Source organism: Plectropomus leopardus, chromosome 8 (genome assembly GCF_026936395.1).
Source record: "Plectropomus leopardus strain MGB_pleo_1.0 chromosome 8, ASM2693639v1, whole genome shotgun sequence".
NCBI classification, from domain to species: Eukaryota; Metazoa; Chordata; class Actinopteri; order Perciformes; family Serranidae; genus Plectropomus; species Plectropomus leopardus.
The window spans coordinates 17,381,484-17,400,080 of record NC_142183.1 but is presented as its reverse complement, the minus strand read 5'-3'; the positions used below and the strand labels follow the sequence as shown (position 1 = coordinate 17,400,080).

Sequence of the window (18,597 nt, the reverse complement as noted above, 5' to 3'; positions counted from 1 at the left end):
TTTTCTGTTTATTTTGCTCTCCTACACCTCCGTCATCTTGAATCTCGTTATTCATTTTCATCACTTTTAGACCCACTCAGACTCACTTTTCGTGGTGTGATACACAAGAATAAGTGAAGATTGTTAATTGTTAGCATTATATTCCCTTTAAACTCAGTTTTCTCTTTGAGTGGCTTTCTTTGTGACTATGGTTCTCACTGTGTCTCAGCTAAGTTCCTCAGTTTCATGTTTAGCAGTGAGTTTCTAAACACTGAGGGAGTTGTCTTTTTGTCATCTTTGCTTCTTCGAGATTTGCACTCTCCTTGTTCCCAGCACATATACAATAGTTGTTTCACTAACTGGGTGAATGGAGTATTTTTCACTTTGAAAAGATTGTGTTTAATTGACACCTTCTCTACCTGTTCCTGCTTTTTCGTTTTTTTCACTCACTGCAGCAGATTCTTGTCCCGGACTTGAACTCTGTTTTTCTCCTTCTCTGTAGCAGTACACAGTAAATAATAAAGGCAGAAAGAAACAAAATAAAGCAAAGGTGAACAAAATATGAGGAAATAAACAGAGAAAATGTATAAACGCATTAAAGCTGGTTGGATCATGTCAGATTACAGTGAACCTAATTTACATATTAACAAAGAAAACATAAGAAGTGCTTAACAAGCATTTGCAATGTTCCTTTTTTAAACAGTGAAGAGGGACAATATGTTCATCTCTGCAAAGTCAGATCACTACCTAAATGTTACTCACTAGAATCTCAGGCACAATTCTAGCATATAAAGGGTTAAAACCTAAGCAGTATGGCTAATTCTGGATTAGGGTGCTCAATAAAATTTTGAAATCAGTCTTAAATTGCATCAGTAGTGCAGTGGAGCTAAAATGAAGTCGATATGCCAACTCGTCTTAGCTGCTGTCAGGAGTCTGGCTGTGGCATTTAGGATTAACTGTAATCTGGATACACTCTGCTGAGTAAAATAGGTGCGTGAGAAACTGCAAGAGTCGGGGGATGATCTCTCTCTCTCGCTCTCAGTCACTGACACAGACAACCACCCTCTCTCTCACACTTCACTGTTATGCTGCCGGCAACGCAATAGCCGAGTCATTGTCAAAGTGTTGCTCAAGTTGTTTTGTAGTTTTGTTGCTACTGGCTTGTGTATGTCTGCTACTTGCTTCAAAGTTTGCATTTGGTCAAAAATATGTTGCATTTCCTCCCTTCATTGCATCCCTTGTGCACTGAAATGAACAGATATGTAGCACTGCATCAACGAAAAAGCAAAAAAATGTAATTGGTTGATGCCTTACCGCGTCATTTCAGTGCTGAAAAGGTTTAGGTCAGCTCATATCAGATTTTTGGCATGTCTGCATGTCCGCAGGTACAAGTATCAGGGGTCATGTCACCAGCTTCCATTGAAAAAGTATCCAGGTGCCTGGTGGCTTGTCTGGTGAGGAGGCACTCCATGTGCGAGGGCTGTTTTGCGGCCGGGGTTTCGACTCCAGTCTGCGTCGCTTTGCTACGTGTCATCCCCCTCCCTCCCCCTTTTACACTTAATAATCTAGCCTATCTAATAACGGCAAAAGTCAGAAAATAGTTATTAAAAAAAAGAACGAAGTCGGAGAGTGAACACAGCATTTCTCTCTCTTGCTCTCTAAATGGGCCTGTGAGCAGGCATAAATCCAGGGGTAACACATAAACTAACCTGACAGCTCTGACTTTGAGACTGATAAACGAGCAGAGACAGAAAGAAATACAATCGTGAACTAACAACAAGCGTTTCTTTTCTGGAGATTAACTTCTCTATAGAAAGATTAGTTTCAACATTTTTGCCATTGCCTTTGTCAGTGTTAGAGATGAGAGAAATAGAACTTTGGTGATCTCTCAGTTGCCCGTATGTGGCTGGAAAACTGTGCTGTGTTTCTTAAAGTAGCTATTATCTTTTTTTTTTTTGATGATGATGATGTAGCAAATGTTTATGTTAAAGCAATCTAACAGTTTAATGGGTTCATAATAAAAAACCTACAGAGAATTATCACTTGAATCTGCAGCTCCTGTCAACTTTGCAGAGCTTTATACCGAGTTTCAGCTGACTAAACTTCTACTGTTTTGGTTCACTCTCAATGCTTTCATAGTGTTGTTTTTGGCTGCAGCAGACAGCTGTTTTCAAAGAAAAAGTGCTGTAATTTTCCACTGTATACTACCTGCTTAGTACTAAACAGCAGGCAGACACAACCAGCGTCTAGCTGGTGAACATAGTGGAGCATGTATCAGTGTAGGAACCAAAACATCTCCTTCAAGAGTGATTCAAGACCAAAAACAGAGCTAAAAGGGAGTGACTTACACTTACCAGGTGTACACAAACACGATTCCAGAGGAATGATAATGTTGCTCCGTAACTGCTGGACGTGTAAATAAGCAACCAGTTTGCTAGCAAGTTTGCTGTAAGTTAGAAGGTGACAATATGGTGACACTGTGTACGCAACTTTTTTCCTCTGCCCACAAGTGGCCAAAAAATTTTTTATTGCAAACTTTAAGGACAAGCCAGCACAGCTGCTGCTGTACTTAATGCTTTATGAGACAAAATTTGATTAGACCCAAGTACCTGCTGCCGTTGGGAAGTTTATATGAAACTGTTAAATGATTGCTTTGGAAAAGTATGAATTTACAGTGTAGCCTGCACTCTTTTGAAGTGATGTTACTGCAATCACAACTTGTTTATTTCCTGTTTTAATGTATATGTAATCCCCGAAAATTAGATTTTTTTTGCTTTGCAAGATGTAGCATTCTATGAATGCTGGTCTTTAAAGTGTTATTACAGATGGTGTGTGTTCTCTCTTGATGTATGAATGTGACTTCAAACTAATGCGTCACATGGGCATGCTTTATATTTTGTCCCAGTTTTATGTTCATTTTACCAATTAAATACATTTTATAGTAAAGAGTGTGAGGGGCCTCTAAAGAGTGCTCTAGCTCGTCTTTAGCGCTTCACCTGTCTTGTATTTGACACTGCCATCTGGCACATTAAGTGAACCCTTTATCCATCAAAGATCAGCAGGCCCTCTCATCTGAATCTCTGCCCCCCCAAGTCACAGACACACCCTGCCTGTGGGACATGGAGCATGTCAGAACTTGAACTCTTTCTTTCGGCATTAGAGTGGATTACTGCCCCTGTATGATGTGGGCACGACATGTAGCCAGGGAGCGATTTGAGGTGAAGTGCAGGCTATCTGGTGCTGGCAGTCAGCTCGCTGTCACTGATACTCATGAGTCTTTCTGGGTGTAATATAAATAACACTAAGTAGCACTTAGATTTTTAATGGGGTCCGTTGACACCGATAAATGGGATGAGTGTGTATAGGTGCTATATTCATAGGTGCTTTATTGCCTTTATTGACGTTTATATTAAAAGAAATATATATATTTTTGTGTGTGTGTGTGTGTGTGTGTGTGTGTGTGTGTGTGTGTGTGTGTGTGTGTGTGTGTGTGTGTGTGTGTGTTGGCAATTAACATTAACAGATTAATTATACATATAAGTACCAGAAAAAATAATTATGCACACTATATGAAATTAAACAGCTAATAACAATAGTTAATGCAAAAGTGTGTTTATATTAGTACAAATTAGTCTGGCGGGGAGGGGAAGGAATAATAAATAATAAATATAATAAATGATAAACTGACAAAGTGAAAACAGAAAAGACTAACTAATAAAGGCAACTTAAATTACTCCACTACAGATACTCAGTCCAACCTTTCCAAAAAATCTGAAGGTATCAAGACACACCAGACTGTGACACCATGTATTCTTACTTCTTTAGATGTACATCAAATCTTTACAATTAAATTAATGAAGAAAAAGCTTATTATATATTGAATGTATACAACACATTCAAAAATCTTAATCACACATTGCACAAAATATACAAAGACCATGTGCTGCAGTTTGAAAGAGGTCAAATATCAGGAAAAAAATCACAGCAGCCCTTGAAATTATATTTTTTGTGGTACTAATTTTCAACAGCAAACATGTTTGAAGGAAGTTTAATGCCACCAGGATTATGTCTTGTATCAAGGTAATGTGGAAATGTTGTTAATTAAAGTCTCTGGCAAAAAATGTTCTCCAACAAAGTATTTAATTTGTTCTCACTACAATATCAGCTCATAGCAACTGAAGTGTTATTAAACTTTTTTATAGTCGTGTTTAGGCACTGAAAGCACTTGGTTAAGGACCGTCCTGTACTCTGTAAGCCTGCTATCTTTCCTGAACTTCTCCCCATTACATGCTCGAGGTACAAAAGTGTAGCACTTACTTCTACTTCTTACTTCGTACTCAAAAAAAACACTGCTTATTAAAGGCACAGTTAGCCCCAAAATCAAAATATTAATACATATTTTTCCTCCTACCGTTAGTGCTATTTATAAATCTAGATTGTCTCGGTGTGAGTTGCAGAGTGTTGAAGAGATCGGCTGTAGAGATATCTGCCCTCTCTTGAATATAAAGGAACTAAATGGCAGATGGTTTTTGTGCCTAAAGTGCCAGAAAAGACATTTGAAAAACTCAACAGCAATGTTTCTTTCCAGAAATCATGACCCAGTTACTCAAGATAATCCACAGACCTTGTTGTTAGCAGCTTCATGTAGGAACTATTTTCTTTTCACTGAGCTACACCAACCAACTGTATCACCACACAGAAGTAAGTGTGGATCTGCTGATGACCGAAAGACTTGTGCTTGTAACAGTGCGAGATGTAAACATTGGCGTCCTCCTCAGCTGAGCTGTAATGTTAGCTACCTTACTGGTGCTAGTAGATGCAGCCTCCATCTGCTCGTAAGACTGTTAGTGGGTGTAGTTATATGAAAAGAAAATAGTTCCAACATGAACCCGCTTGCAACAAGGTCGGTGGATTATCTTGAGTAACACAGTCATGATTTCTGGAAAGAGACATTGCTGTTGCGTTTTTCAAATGTAGCCTATTTTTTTGGCACTTTGAGCAACACAAGCTGATTGCCATCTAGTTTCATTATATTCAAGAGACAGCGGACATAAGCAGCTCATACCACAACCATCAAGATTGATAAACAGCACCACAGGAAATAGGAAAAATATGTGTATGATTTGAGGGTGAACTGTCCCTTTAATATCATCTGGGCAGCAATGAAAGTATCTAATTTGAAAAAATGACTAAGCATTGTATAAATGTAATTTCCAAGAGAGCAAAATCTATCAAAATTCACAGCAACCTGAAATTCGAAAAACAAATCTGTCTTGTACTCACTTGTACTATCCATTTTACAGTATAGTACAGTACATAATGTCCAGTGTTAGTGAAGTACTGCACTAAAAGATAATTCCCCACTCTCCTTCCTCTTCCACTCCCACTGTCTGTCATCTTCTTCTCTGGCAGCCGCTGCTATCAGGGGGAAAGCTTGTCCACCCACAGCCAAGTTTGGTTGAGAATCTGAGCCTGTGATTGGCAACCAGCATTTCTCTCCACTGAAATGATTTAGACAAGCCATCAAAATAACAAAAAAAAACATTAAACTTTTTTACCCATGTTTGAGGTTTTGTGGTTTTCATCATGTCACCTGCATCATGTGTGCTCATGTATGCGTCTGTCAGTCTGTTCATACGTCTTTGTCCCTCATTCTTCCCCTACCTCCCACTCTCTCTCCTCCCTCCTCTTCTCAGAGGAATTGGTATTCAGATTAAAGTGCCCTGCTCATCTGTTCTGCTGAAGCTGTGCAATGTTTTTGGATTAAAAATGGGTCACAACAAAACTGATCACAAATATCTCACTTTGACAGGCTTATTAGGTTTCTTTCTAGACCGGGCTGATGTACGAGCTCTAGTAGCGGTCTTTTGAGCTGAGAACCACAAATTCTTTTCCCCACACTTGAAGTCTCTCTTTCTGTCTGTGGCTAGATTGGAGGGTTTAACTGTCACATTTTTTAAGATGAGAGGCTCTGGAGGCTTTTAGCCTAAGCTCATCATATATTTCAGGCAGAAGCTTGCAAAGCAAAGAAGGCAGTGACAAGTCGCACAGATACTGGAGAGTCGTGCATCACAGCCCTGTCTGCTCAAAAGAGTAACTCCTAAATACACTCATAAATGCTGCACTGTCTATCTGGAAGACAAATTTAAATGCAGCAAACTGTGTCAATGTGGCACCTTAAGGGCAAGCACAGGGATGCACTGACAAGTCAATTTTTCAACCATGTAATTAATTTGTTACTTGATTTTATCGAAGTGTAAGGCTATGGTCACACATGAGCAATTGCAGGTGAGTGATTATTGCTTGGAATCCACGTTGCAAAGATGTGAATTTGCTTTGCCACCAGACGAGAATGTTTATTTGACTCTTCGCTGACATTGAATGGAAGTGAACGGAAGGTGAATATTCGTCAATGTTAGTTTTGCTCATGTGTGACATTACTCTAAATCTGAGAGACTGTCCTCTAAAATACAACCATATGTGATGTTTTCACAAGCAGAAATTATTATTATTATTATTATATTTTCTTTTTTGGTTAGGCAGCAAGCTCTCAAGGCCATAGTTGTTATGATGGGAGCAAAGGAGAAAGTCATGACTTAGTATAAAGGAAAAAAAAAAGAATCTAATTAGTGTCAGATGGAGGGGAGGTGAATGGCTCAAACAAGCAGTGGACTTTCACACAGGACAAGGGTGTTTGTGTCCCATGGAAAACACAAAAGTCAATATGGAGTTATTTTAGCATGTCGATGTATATCAAGTGTTTCAAGTGTTTGGTAATGGGCTAATTTAAGTAACACTCCCGTTGGTCATATTCAGAGGCATAAACTTTCAATTTATGTTGTCGTATGGGCTGAAAGGGCTTGTTAGAATCTTAACTCTTTTCTCTGTAATGGCAGATGCTGCAAGTGAATAGATTACTTTACCTCAGAGAACACGATGAGAGCATACAGTGCCAAAGAAAAGCTTATTCAAGCACTTGAAGTTTTGCATCACAACACACGTCTTTGTTTCTTTTAAGGTTGGAAAGAAATCAAGGATTTTATCTCAGGCTTGTTTTTGTCCTTTGCACTTCCAGAGGCACTGTCAAAGTCTGCTTTCCTATGCAATGTCTTGGCCTCAAACTCTCCAAGTTCCTCTTTATGTCCCTCTCTAACCCCTCTCTTGGCTCGCTGTCCTCCGTTACCCCCTGGCTATGGCATATGATCTCTTCTTCTGGTGCCTTGTCTTCAGTCTTCATGCCATCTGTCATTTGATACCCAGAGGTAAAGCTTTTTATCTCAAGATGCCACAACTTTTGGTCTCACAGCAAGGACAGGCCAGTAATGTTTACTGTAACACCACAAACACATAAGCACAACCCAGGTTTTGTATACAGATTTGTGGGGATGTAAATGTGTGTATATGTCTGGTAGAGAGGCAGAGAGGAAGGAAAGGGAGAAAAAAGACAATGTTTTGCTGCAACAGCCTCTGCCCTTAAGGACGTTACTCAGCATTATTATGAAGACACCTGGAATAACTTTAGCCTGAAGTTACGTGTGCAATTGTATGAGAAAGGTCAAATTAAGTAACCTAAGTGGAGCTGATTTAATGTTACAAAAGCAGAGACAGACGAATGAGCCCCAGAGACCTTAATCATCAGTTTAATAATGTTCTGCTTATCAGATTGTGTCCAAACAACATTCAGTCAGTTTCCCTTTATATATGCAGCATACCATGGGAGATTGTCTGTCAAAAGTGTTTTCGTCTTCTGAAAATATTGTTTGGTTTAAGCGAGGGGTGGCACCTGACGGCGCATGCAGGAGGCAAAACGGAATACACCACAGCCACGTAGTTTGGTCATGAACAGTTGAGTCTCTTGCCGTTTCGACGAGAATTGAATTTCTTTTTTAGCCTGTACCGACAAAAGTTCCAGAATCTTGTCTCTCTTTGTTTAAATGACCCCTCCTCTCTACCCTCAGATGTTGGTTTTCTTCCAGTTCCTCGTGAGCCTCATGATAAAAACATCATCAATATGGCTGCTCACTCACTGCGAATTTTCCAAATCCAGTGCTCTTTTCACACCTTGGCTCAATCTGACATTACAGACTTTGTACTAGGGAGCTGGCAAGGTTAAGTCTGTTTAATGCCTGATCCAACTGTTACGGACATTTGTAATCTCATATAGCTCCTCTGGGTAAAGTCTATATAATTTACGGTTTGCAGTGCATCTGTGAAAGGGCTTATTTAAGAGATCTTGAGAAAATAAAGGCGGGGATCATTATTAAATATGTGAAAATAAGTTTTATAGGGCCTTTTATAGTTTCTGAAGGGGTTGCACAAGGTCTGATAAATTTCAAGTGATGTGACTTGAGTCAGTGTAGTTTGGAGCTGAAAACTGCAGGACTACATGGTTGAATGTTTATAAAATTTAAGGATGTGGAGTTAGAAAGAAACAAGCTTACTAGACCTCTGTAGTCCGCTCCTTGTCTCTGCTTGAGGCGAGCAGCTCAAGGCTGCATTAGCCACCACTAACATAACACAACCTTATCTCTGACTGAACTGCCAGAGGCCAGAGGTTGAGTTGCAATGTGGGTAATATAGGCCTAGGTTTTGACAAGGAAGAGATGTTCATGGCACATCCAACTGGTAGGAGACCCCTGGGCAGACCCAGAACATGCTGGAGGGATTATATATCTTGTCTGGCCTGGGAACGCAGTCTTTCGCATTGTCGAAAGACAATGGATGGATGGATCGAAGAACTATGTGTAAAAACATTACATTTCTGGTTCTGCTGCACCAATTCTGATCCCTCTTTGTTTTTTTAATCCACCTTGAGTCTGAGAATGTTATCAGTGTTAAATCAATGGAGTTCTCTTTCAATGGCCTCACACCTCGGCTGCAGTCCTGTCTCGTGCAATTCAGTCAGTTTGATAGAGACAACATTTAAAATCATGTTGTGAAGTCTTAAAGCTTTCAAGGGCTTTTTGGGTCACTCCAATGAAACCACTCATCGAACTTGAGTGGTTCACAGCGAAACCGCGGCACTAATGCTGAAGTGTATACTGCAGAAGTATCACTGTGCTGTTAGATTCTCAAAGCTAACACATGAAGTAACCCACAGCTTGTTGAAAGACGTATGAATTAAGTATGATGAAGAAAATGGCAGTTAAGAAGAGAGTGTGTGTGTGTGTGTGTGTGTGCGTCTGTGTGTGACCTTTTATTGCTGTGACCACTCTTCTGCATTTACCTCAGTGCGAACTGTGACCAGGTTCTACACGACTGTCCTCTAAAGTGAAGCGAGAAACCTACAAAGAGATGGGGAGAGTATGAAAGTGGATGAAAAGTGACAGATTGAGAGTGAGAGAAGGAAAGTGTTGAACGAATAGAAGACACCGAATAGCTTTTTGCAGGGATGAGTGTCTGCAGACATGAGTGCCCTCAATCCACTGCTTTTTACCCATTAATACAGTCCATGCCTGAGCGATGCACATAGTAAAATAAAACTGTGCTAGTCCAGTTACAGTTTCTCGATTTAAAGTCAACAATCAGAGAGTAATATTATTAAAATACAGAATAAAAGTATGTTTTCTGTTAATAAGTCTCTGGTTTTGCACAGATTATTCTGTCTTTAACTTCAGATTTTCACCCCTTTTTTATTATTTACAATAAACAGATGCTTTCCTAGATTTGTTTTTATATGACAAACAAAAATAATGAAGCTTATCTAATTAATTCATATCCAGACATGCATCCAGTCATTTTAACATTAAAAAGTCAAAGCCGCATCGTTGACAACGTAATAATTATTATATTTATGTTTAAAGCAACATATTTTTAGGTTTTCATAAGCATGAAATTGAATTAAGGTTGCATCCGAGTTTGGTCACAACTTATTAGAGTGGCGGCTGACAGAACAAGAACGCATGTTAATCTAGATGGCTTTTATTAGACTGTGCCCTGTTTATGCTTTTTAATTGGCTGCCTGTCTCAGTAATTAATTCATACCAACAAGAGTTGCAGGAGGAGGGGGAAGCAGTTTCTTAATTGAGGAAGGAGGAAAGGGTTCATATTCAGACTGAGTAGCAGCTTATAGGCTGTTACAGTGGTCTTACAGTATTATCATGCAGGAGGTATCTGTGTTGTCTCCTCTCTGAGCTTAGTATTCCACAATGCAGGCTGGTGACCATCAGGTCCAGTCGGAGAGAGCAGGCTGTACTGTTCATAGTCTGATTTGATTGCGTGCGCAGGTGGGAGTCAGCTACAAGATGTGATTTTCTCAGCTATAAATTCAGCAAATTCATGTACCCAGGCAAAGAACAACTGTTTTTTGAGATGTTTTTATGTGTCTGTGAAGGCTGTTGATGTGGAAGATTTTTTTGGCTGCTGCATTCTCGTGCGCACTGGATTTCCACCAGGGTTTTTAAATGTCACTTTATAGAAAACCATTATTAATTTACCTGATTTTGTAAATACAAATACTGCATTTGAAAAGGAGCCAACTCTGGTTAAATCCTGCTTGGCTGAGGTACGATTGTGTGCTTCTACAATGACCAGCTGCACTGAGCTCCCAGCCTCCAGGTAGCACCTGTCCGGCAGCGTATAAAAGGCTCCACACATCAACATCCACTTTTGTCATTTAGTAGTACAAAGCTGCGGGATGGTGTGAGGTAGGAGTACCGACAACATAAATCCAGGCTTAAATATGTCTTTATTTAGCAGCGTCATTGTTTGCAAGTGGAGACCAGGCTTTATTTTGAGCAAGTGTATTAAACAAAAGCTAATCTGAATGGCCTCACAGTGCTGACAGCCAAACACTGGACTGTTGACTTTATAACGTTTGTCATTCTGTTGGTAAACTATTCTGGGCGTCTTTATTGTGTGTGCGAAGCAGGGAGTCGGCAAACACCCCAGAGTGTGTGCATGCAGTGTGTGAGTGCATGCTCACTTGTGTGTGTGTGTGTGTGTGTGTTTCTCAGATCCTGGTCCTTGTGTTGAGTAAGCGTTTAAAATCCAGGCTGAAAATATCACATGTCAAGGTGCCCCAGGGGTGTGTGTACCTCTTTACTTCCTGTTTAAGGGCCTGCAATATTATTTACCCAGCATGCATCTCTGATGACAGGCCTCAAGCTACCACACAGCCCCTAAAGTAAACAGTAGGAGGTGGAGAGGAGATGAGGGAAGAGGAGATGAGAGGAATGTTGGGAGTAGAAGAAGAGAAAGAGGTGAACGAGAGGAGAGAGGTGTCCCTGTGGAACAGTGGTATATGATGCATACTGTGTGATGACACTGTCTCTGGTTTGATTCAGGCAGGAGACCTTGGTTGCATGTCACTCCCTTTGCTCTTTTTCTGTATTTCCTGTCTATCTCTGCTGTGAACTGTCAAATGACAGTAAAAAATGCTGACAAAATATCTACCAAAAAAGCAGGAGAGGAGAAGCAGAGACAAACGGTTCTAAAATCGTTTCTTGTCCAGGAAAGTAAGGTCCTGCTTTAAAGTGGATTAACATAAAAATGGGCAGAGAAGCACCTTTTTGGTATCAGAATCTTAATAATGTAGGCGCTTCCTTTCCAACTCTATCAGCAAGAAGAACTGCAGTAAAATGGACCTCATCTCCCTCGCGCTGCTGAACATGCATGAATTATGACCACCTTAGTCAAGACTTTTTTTGTTTTCATTACTCTTTAGGCATGAGAAAAAAGGACTTCAGAATTTTCTCACATGAATATTTTTCAAAGAGTTTCCACTTGAATAGAAAGCATGTTTTTCAGTTTTCAACTGCAGAAATATGTATTATAACAAACCAGTGAATAAACTGATGTATTATGTGAAAACTATAAAGTTATATATCTTTTTATCCTGTATGAGACATTCAAAATAATAATATAGCAGCAAATCTCTATTTTGTTTGTTAGCATATAGTGGAGTAACGTCCAGAGCTGAGAATAAAATCGCGCTCCCTCTGTCTTTGCTAGAGTCCGAGCTTCTCTGTGGTTTTTGGTAAACCAGCCTGGCTGGGTTTGAATGTGTATGATCCACTGGCTAGCTCATCACCGCCACTTTGAATTGCACTCATGCAACAGTTTCCGCTGATATCAGGAACGTGTTGTCATGGAAGCATAGCGCATCCTCCGGTTCCCCCCAGTTAATACCATCAGCTCAATATGATTACAGATTGTTATATTCTCTAATATTGTTCAGTGCAATGTAGTTATGTTGAACCTTGCTCTTGACACAATACTGCAGAGCCTCTGAGCATGTTTGTCATTCTGTCAGCCATCTTGGTTGTGAAAAATTTGTGTTGCACTTACAACAGCTGGCTTGTGAGTGGACATTTATGGCATGAAGCACTTGGGTCCACTGTGGTGGCTAATGTGTAACTATAGCATCAAAAATCCATGCATAAACAAGAAAATGGCTCTTGAATAGCTGTCAACTATAGTGATCACCATGCATGAAATGTTTTTTTAGCTTCTTTATCCACAAATCCAATGAAAAGACTAAGAACAACAATGGATTTACCTTGCCTGACTAAAAGCACTTTGAATTGCTTTTGTGCATGAGATGTTTGCCGTTGCGTTTGCTTTTACTTAAATTACTGCACCATAGACCTCAGCTGTTGTCTGCAACCAAAAATAGTCCCCTACAAATACATTATTTACTCCTGTTTGAGTAACATAGCTTAAACTACAGAACCCAGCCCTTTTAGAAAATTACCGATCAGTTTTTTAAAAAAATAATACTACATATGCATGACTTGTTTTTGTAGAGTTACTTCTTCAAAAACCAATTGGCTTGAGGCTGAAGGCATCAGACAGGTGGCATTACTAAGAGACTGACTGGATAAGGCATGGCTGGCTCTGGTCTTTTTAAGTGCTTTTTTGACAATATCCTTTAATCTGGTCTATCTGTATTTTCCATATCATATTTCAGCTTTTAGGTATGGCTGCAATTGATGCAAAAGTGAACTCACCTTTTTATAGTGGACAGCAGAAAAAAGAGCTGAAATTTAACATTAAACAGCAATATATCACGATGCTTTGTCACGTGGCTTCTGGGGCCTGACAACAAAGAGTATTGTGATGTGTTCACTAGCTCAAAGCATCGTTCTTCATTCACTGAGCAGGTGAAAATGCCAGCAGGTGGAGGGGGAAGATTGGGAGTGTGTTAAAATGCCAGTTGGCTGGGAGGTGTTTTTTTTGCTTATTTGTTCATTTTTTTTCTCTGAGACAGACTGAATTTGAGCTCTGAGCACAGCACCTCATCAAAGAAACCCTACTTTAACCCTTTCAGACCTGAGCAAACTGGCCTGCTTTCTTTGAAGAACATAAGAAAAAGGCATTAAGTAACTTAATAACAAATGGCCCAAAAAGTTAGCATTAAATAAGTAAAGGTAACAAGAAAATGTCCTGAAAATTAGCACACAAAAAAGTAAATACAAAGATAAAATACAATAAAATAAAACAAAAACATGAGAATGACCTGAAAAATCTAAATTAAATAATTTAATAAATATACAATTTTAATAATTGTAATAATTGTTTTCTGGACTGTTTTTGCATATTTTCTGCTAATTCTCTAGTAACTATCCCTTCATGATCAGCTAGTTTTTCTTGTCACATTTTACTAATATTTTACTTTTTTTTTGTTTTGTTTTTTTTTTTTTGCATTTTGTGGGACATTTCTTGCCAAGTTGCAAATTGCTTTTTTTTTCCATATTTTCAAATGAAATCACACCAATTTGCTCAGAAATCACAGATCTTATATATTTGTGAACACAGCACAAGAAAACATATATCAGTCCGGGTTTTACAGGGTTAATCAATGATGCTCTAATGCCCCTTTTTAATACAGTGACAGCATGTGCATTGATACAGCTGCTAAGAACCCTTGTATCATTAGCTGAGTTTTAATGAATGATTACATTTTACACACACAGCAGATAGCACTGACGCTGACTCTCCCTCACAAGCCTTACTCTAACGAACCATCACAGAAACTTTCCTTCCAAAAACGTCTCCTTAATCACAATGAAACTCTAAGCAGACCCAGCAGCCTCACTGAATTTTTCTAGCACTGGTCTCTGAAGACTTCGCTGGGTTCATTAAAGGGTGAAGTTGGAGAAGATCAGTGACTACTGTTTGTCTTTGCTCTCTACACCACAAAGACGATTTCTGTTTTTGTGGAAGCTGAGTACGAAGAGAACATTTGCCCAGTAAGAGGTGAAACGATAAAATGTGATGCCAGGAATCCATGCGATGCACCTCATACGTCTGCTGTGCCCAAGCCATGTTATATGAATGATGCATTTAAATCCCACCGGTGTAAATCTTAGTTTTAGGGTTGGATTACATACCACATTACATGAGGATCGGTCAATTAGAAGCCAAGTGGCATGCAGCCAAGCATTTTAATGACGTGGAATGATTTGCAAGTTTGACAGAGATGTAGAAACCGGTGGAAAGATATAAGGTTGTATTGGAGCTCTAGAGAGCTCTCTGAGTCCCTGGTGCGACTGTTTCTACTGCAGTAATTGTTTAGTTATGCAGTAAAATGGATCCTTTTTTTTCTATCTCCCTCATTACAAAGGCAGCTCAATCTATCCCTCAGCAAAAAAAAAAAAGTGAGCCGTGGAAAAAAAAGAGAAGCGTGAGTGAAATTGACTGAATTGAAATAAAGTCGATTACCCAGATGGTATCCCACTGCTAGTATTCCAACAAGGACCCGGCGAAATGAAGTCGGAATGAAATTGCTTTTTATAAATGCTCCCCCAACAGTAGCCCCTTTTATTTCTCTCCTCCTTTTTTTTTTTGGCTTTCTTTTTTTTGTGCTTTACAAGTTTCCATTAAAGACTTCCCAGTTCGTAACAATGCACAGCTTCAAGGCAGTCAAACAGAGAGCACTTATCACCTCTGCAGACAGTTGAAAACATCTCTAATTGCTACTGTATTACAGAGTGGGAGCAGACTAATCACAGGCGCTGCTAAGAAACCCAGGCTGTGGGACATAGTATCTGTGCCATTATCTTGTCCTGTCTTTCTATTCTGTACTATACAATCTGACAGCACGCAGTGTGTGTGACAAGATGATACTGTTTAGAAACAAACAGTGTCATCTCTGTTTTTTTGATTAATGCGTGTGCTGTCTCTTCGTGCAGCTGATGTAAAATGATTCAGAACTCTCTTAGACATATACAACTACTTTCTCATTATGACGTGGTCGTCTTGCTGATTTATTGCAGCACACTGTGGTTCTGTGCACCTTTAGGCCGACAGTGCAGCACTCCAGAAGAAATCAAATTTGGCATGTTCTCTGAGTGCTGTTAGCAAATACGTCTATACTCGCTGTGACTTTAGGTCTATTCATGGCGACTGCAACACGAATGATATTCAGTGGTGGGAGAAGTAATCAGTGTAGAGAGTACTTAAAGCCTGCATTCAAACTTAAGTAAAAGTACAGAAGAATTGGGGGGAGGGCCTTTTTGCCTTTTTTTTTTTTTTTTCTCTTTCTTTTCTCTCTTTTCTCATATGTTTGTTCTGTGTTCTTTCTCATCATAAAAAGCAATAAACATATAAATAAAAAAAAAAAGTACAGAAGAATTAGCATCAAAGTGTTAAAATGTTTTTCAGAAGAAGGGCAAAGACCTGCATATTTTGGACATGTAAACGTAGACCGTGGTGCATTAAAGGTTGTGTGATAATTGGGAGCAGTTCACTTTGTCAGCCTGCCAAAACTACAGCAATTAAAAGCACAAGAGTGTTTTTAGTGTTGCACCTGCTATTTTGCTTGTGCAAACCTCCAAATTAAGTTTTATTTGAGGTATCCTATCAGCCATGTTTACATACACACTTACGAAGAATTTACCATTTAAACCCAAGCTTATGATCTCTCCATTTACAAGAATCCTGCTGGCGTTGGCTCAAAACATTTCCACTCAGCCACTTACTGTATGTCTGCTTGTGTGTAGGCCGGACTTGCTGCTCTGTGTGTATGTCTGCTTGTCCTCTACCATCACGTGTGTCTCCCCTTCCCCAACCTCGGGCCCAGCCCGGGCTCTCAGGAGTCATCCCCTGGAAAGGCATGACAGAGCCCCAGTGTTTGGAAATGGCTGCGCTGGCAGCGATAAGCAGTTCAAAGAAGAGAGCGCATTAATGTAATTGGCTGCCAGCAGCACATTGGCCGCGTCGTCTCATATCCACACGCGGTAACACACACTCACCACGCGGATTATTGGAGGGGAGTGTGTGAGAGAGGAGAGAGGATAGAGAGGATGAGAATGAGAGAATGGGTGAAGAGAGATGAAGGGAAGGACAGATAGAGGGAGGGGAGGAGGAGTCAGGGTCCTCATTGTGTCGCTCATTAAGCCATTGGAGGCTCAGGGAGGCAGAGAGATGAGATGAGAGGTGTCAGAGTTAAATGTCAGGTCTGGAAGGGACATGGCTGACCTCCATGAAGCCTACACACACACACATTACAGACATAGAGCGGTAGAGAGGGGACCCTCTGCCCAATCTTCAGCCTCATATTATCCCCTCAACTTCTCCTCCTCGTTTCCTAACTCCTCTCTCGCTCTCTGCCACTCACCTACTTTTACCCTCTCAATTTTCCACCCATTACTCCCAAATTACTGGTGTCATTGCAAATTGAATTGTTGCAACTGGATAGCAGCATTTCCACTGAAAAGCCCAGGCCGCTACCTACTGCAGTGGAAGTGAAGGCTATTTCCTTCAGCTAATTTCCAAGTCTGTGTGATGGCAGGCATAGAGGAGAATGCCGGGTGGCTTCCTCCACTGTTATGAAATGTTTTCACCAAAGGCAGCGAGACGCTTTGAAGTTTAGACTCTCGCCCTTGTATTTCAAACATTCTCCTCTTCTGTCTCTCTCTGTGAGTTCTCTGCGAGCGCTTCTCACCCCACTTTCTATTTATTTTCGTCTTTTGCTGCCGCTCCGAGTTAAAATCCTGCTCTAATTTTTATTCTTACTCTCTCTTTCACTTTATGATCTTGTGTTATCTTCTGCTTTTTTTCCCACTTGACAATAATGAGTGATCACGAACGCCAAACATGTTTGGAAAGAAAATTGGGAATTGTAAAAAAAAATGTTAGATTTCACATTGTTTTTTTAAAAAATGAAGAAAAGAAGCCCAGGAAGCTGACAAATATTTCTGTTCAAGATAATATACAGGGCAACTTAAATCTTAAACAAAGAGTTGTACTCGAGTGTATATAAGGAGAAAAGCAAATGTGACAATATGATCAAAATACTGAAACCACATCTGATCTACAGTAATTACATTTAACGGATATTCTGTAGATTTTCAACCATCTTAACACTAATAATCAGGAGCAGTTATTGGTTTAATGCAGCACAGTGTATTGTGGTAGTTGAAGGTTTTCGACCTCTTGGGCAAAAGTAAATGCCAAAGCCCTTTTCCTCTGTTTTCTTAGGTCATTTCAAAACTACCGACATCGATCTACTGCATAGATAGTGTCGTTTTGCGAAAAGGCCATCCTTCCAGCAGTAACATACTTCTTTAAAGAGTTACTTAGATAGTAAAACTAAGCACTGCTGGTCAAATATAAATCAAGATAATGGTACTTCATTGCCTTTTTCTCAACTCAACTGTTTTCAGAAACATGTCTTAGCTTACAATTAAACTATAAAACTAAAGCAATTGTCAGCAGCCAGCTGCCATTATGTCAAACAGATGGGTTCACATTACATCACCCAAAAGCAGGAGTGTTTATTGGTCCTGAGCGGCACAGTGCATTCTTGCAGTTGTAGGTTTTCTACCACTTGAGCAATTGTCACTGCCCTTTCTGTCCATTTTCTCTGGTCCTAAAGCACTTATTTCAAAAGTATTTGCATCTTTCTACTGCATAGACAGCGTAGTTTTGTGAAATGACCATCTTACAAGCAGTGAAATACTTCTGTAAGGGAATGCAGGGAATTTTATCAGTCTTACTGTTCTGTAAGGAGGACACTTTTAGATAGAGGCGCAGTTTTGCCAAAAACGATGATAATGATGTCAGAGATAATGATGATTATGTGATCATTATCATTATCATTAATAACATTAACTGCTAACACATAGTAATAGACCACTTTAAAGCAAAACATTCTGCCTCTTCGTAGGTCAACCCTTCAAGTTAGACCCAAAGACGGCCCACAAGAAGCTGCGTCTGTCCAACGACTGTCTTACCATGGAGAAGGACGAGAGCTCGCTGAAGAAGAGCCACACCCCGGAGCGCTTCAGCGGCACGGGCTCCTACGGCGCGGCTGGTAATGTCTTCATTGACAGCGGGTGCCACTACTGGGAGGTGCTGCTGGGAGCGTCCACATGGTAAGAATCACACATGCACAAGAGTGCATTATATAAGCCTGCAAGGAGGCTCGATAAACCGAAATATCTTTCTTTAGGGAGTTTAAATCTAGGCTGTTATGCAAACCCACACACACACACACACACACAACAGACACGCTCTCACCCCACACAGTGTATACTCTTATCCTATTTATATTCTTTTCACTAATTGGCTCTGAAGTAGACCTCTTCATGCAGGAAAGACCCAAAGGGCCCATGCCTGTCTTGTGTGTCCTCAGCATGAGGTAGCTTGACTGTGCAAGTAAAGTCATTAAGG

The 18,597-nt window shown here is 40.0% G+C and overlaps 1 protein-coding gene across 4 annotated transcripts in view; it reads left to right on the top strand.

The window, feature by feature from the left end:
• Positions 1–18,597, top strand: part of mid2 (midline 2) — a 183,195-nt gene that overhangs the window by 158,721 nt on the left and 5,877 nt on the right. For all 4 annotated transcript variants that reach the window (XM_088081015.1, XM_042493808.2, XM_042493807.2 and 1 more), the window contains one exon: positions 18,092–18,299. In XM_088081015.1, coding sequence (XP_087937141.1) covers positions 18,092–18,299 — 208 coding nt within the window. The remainder of the gene's footprint in view (positions 1–18,091; positions 18,300–18,597) is intronic.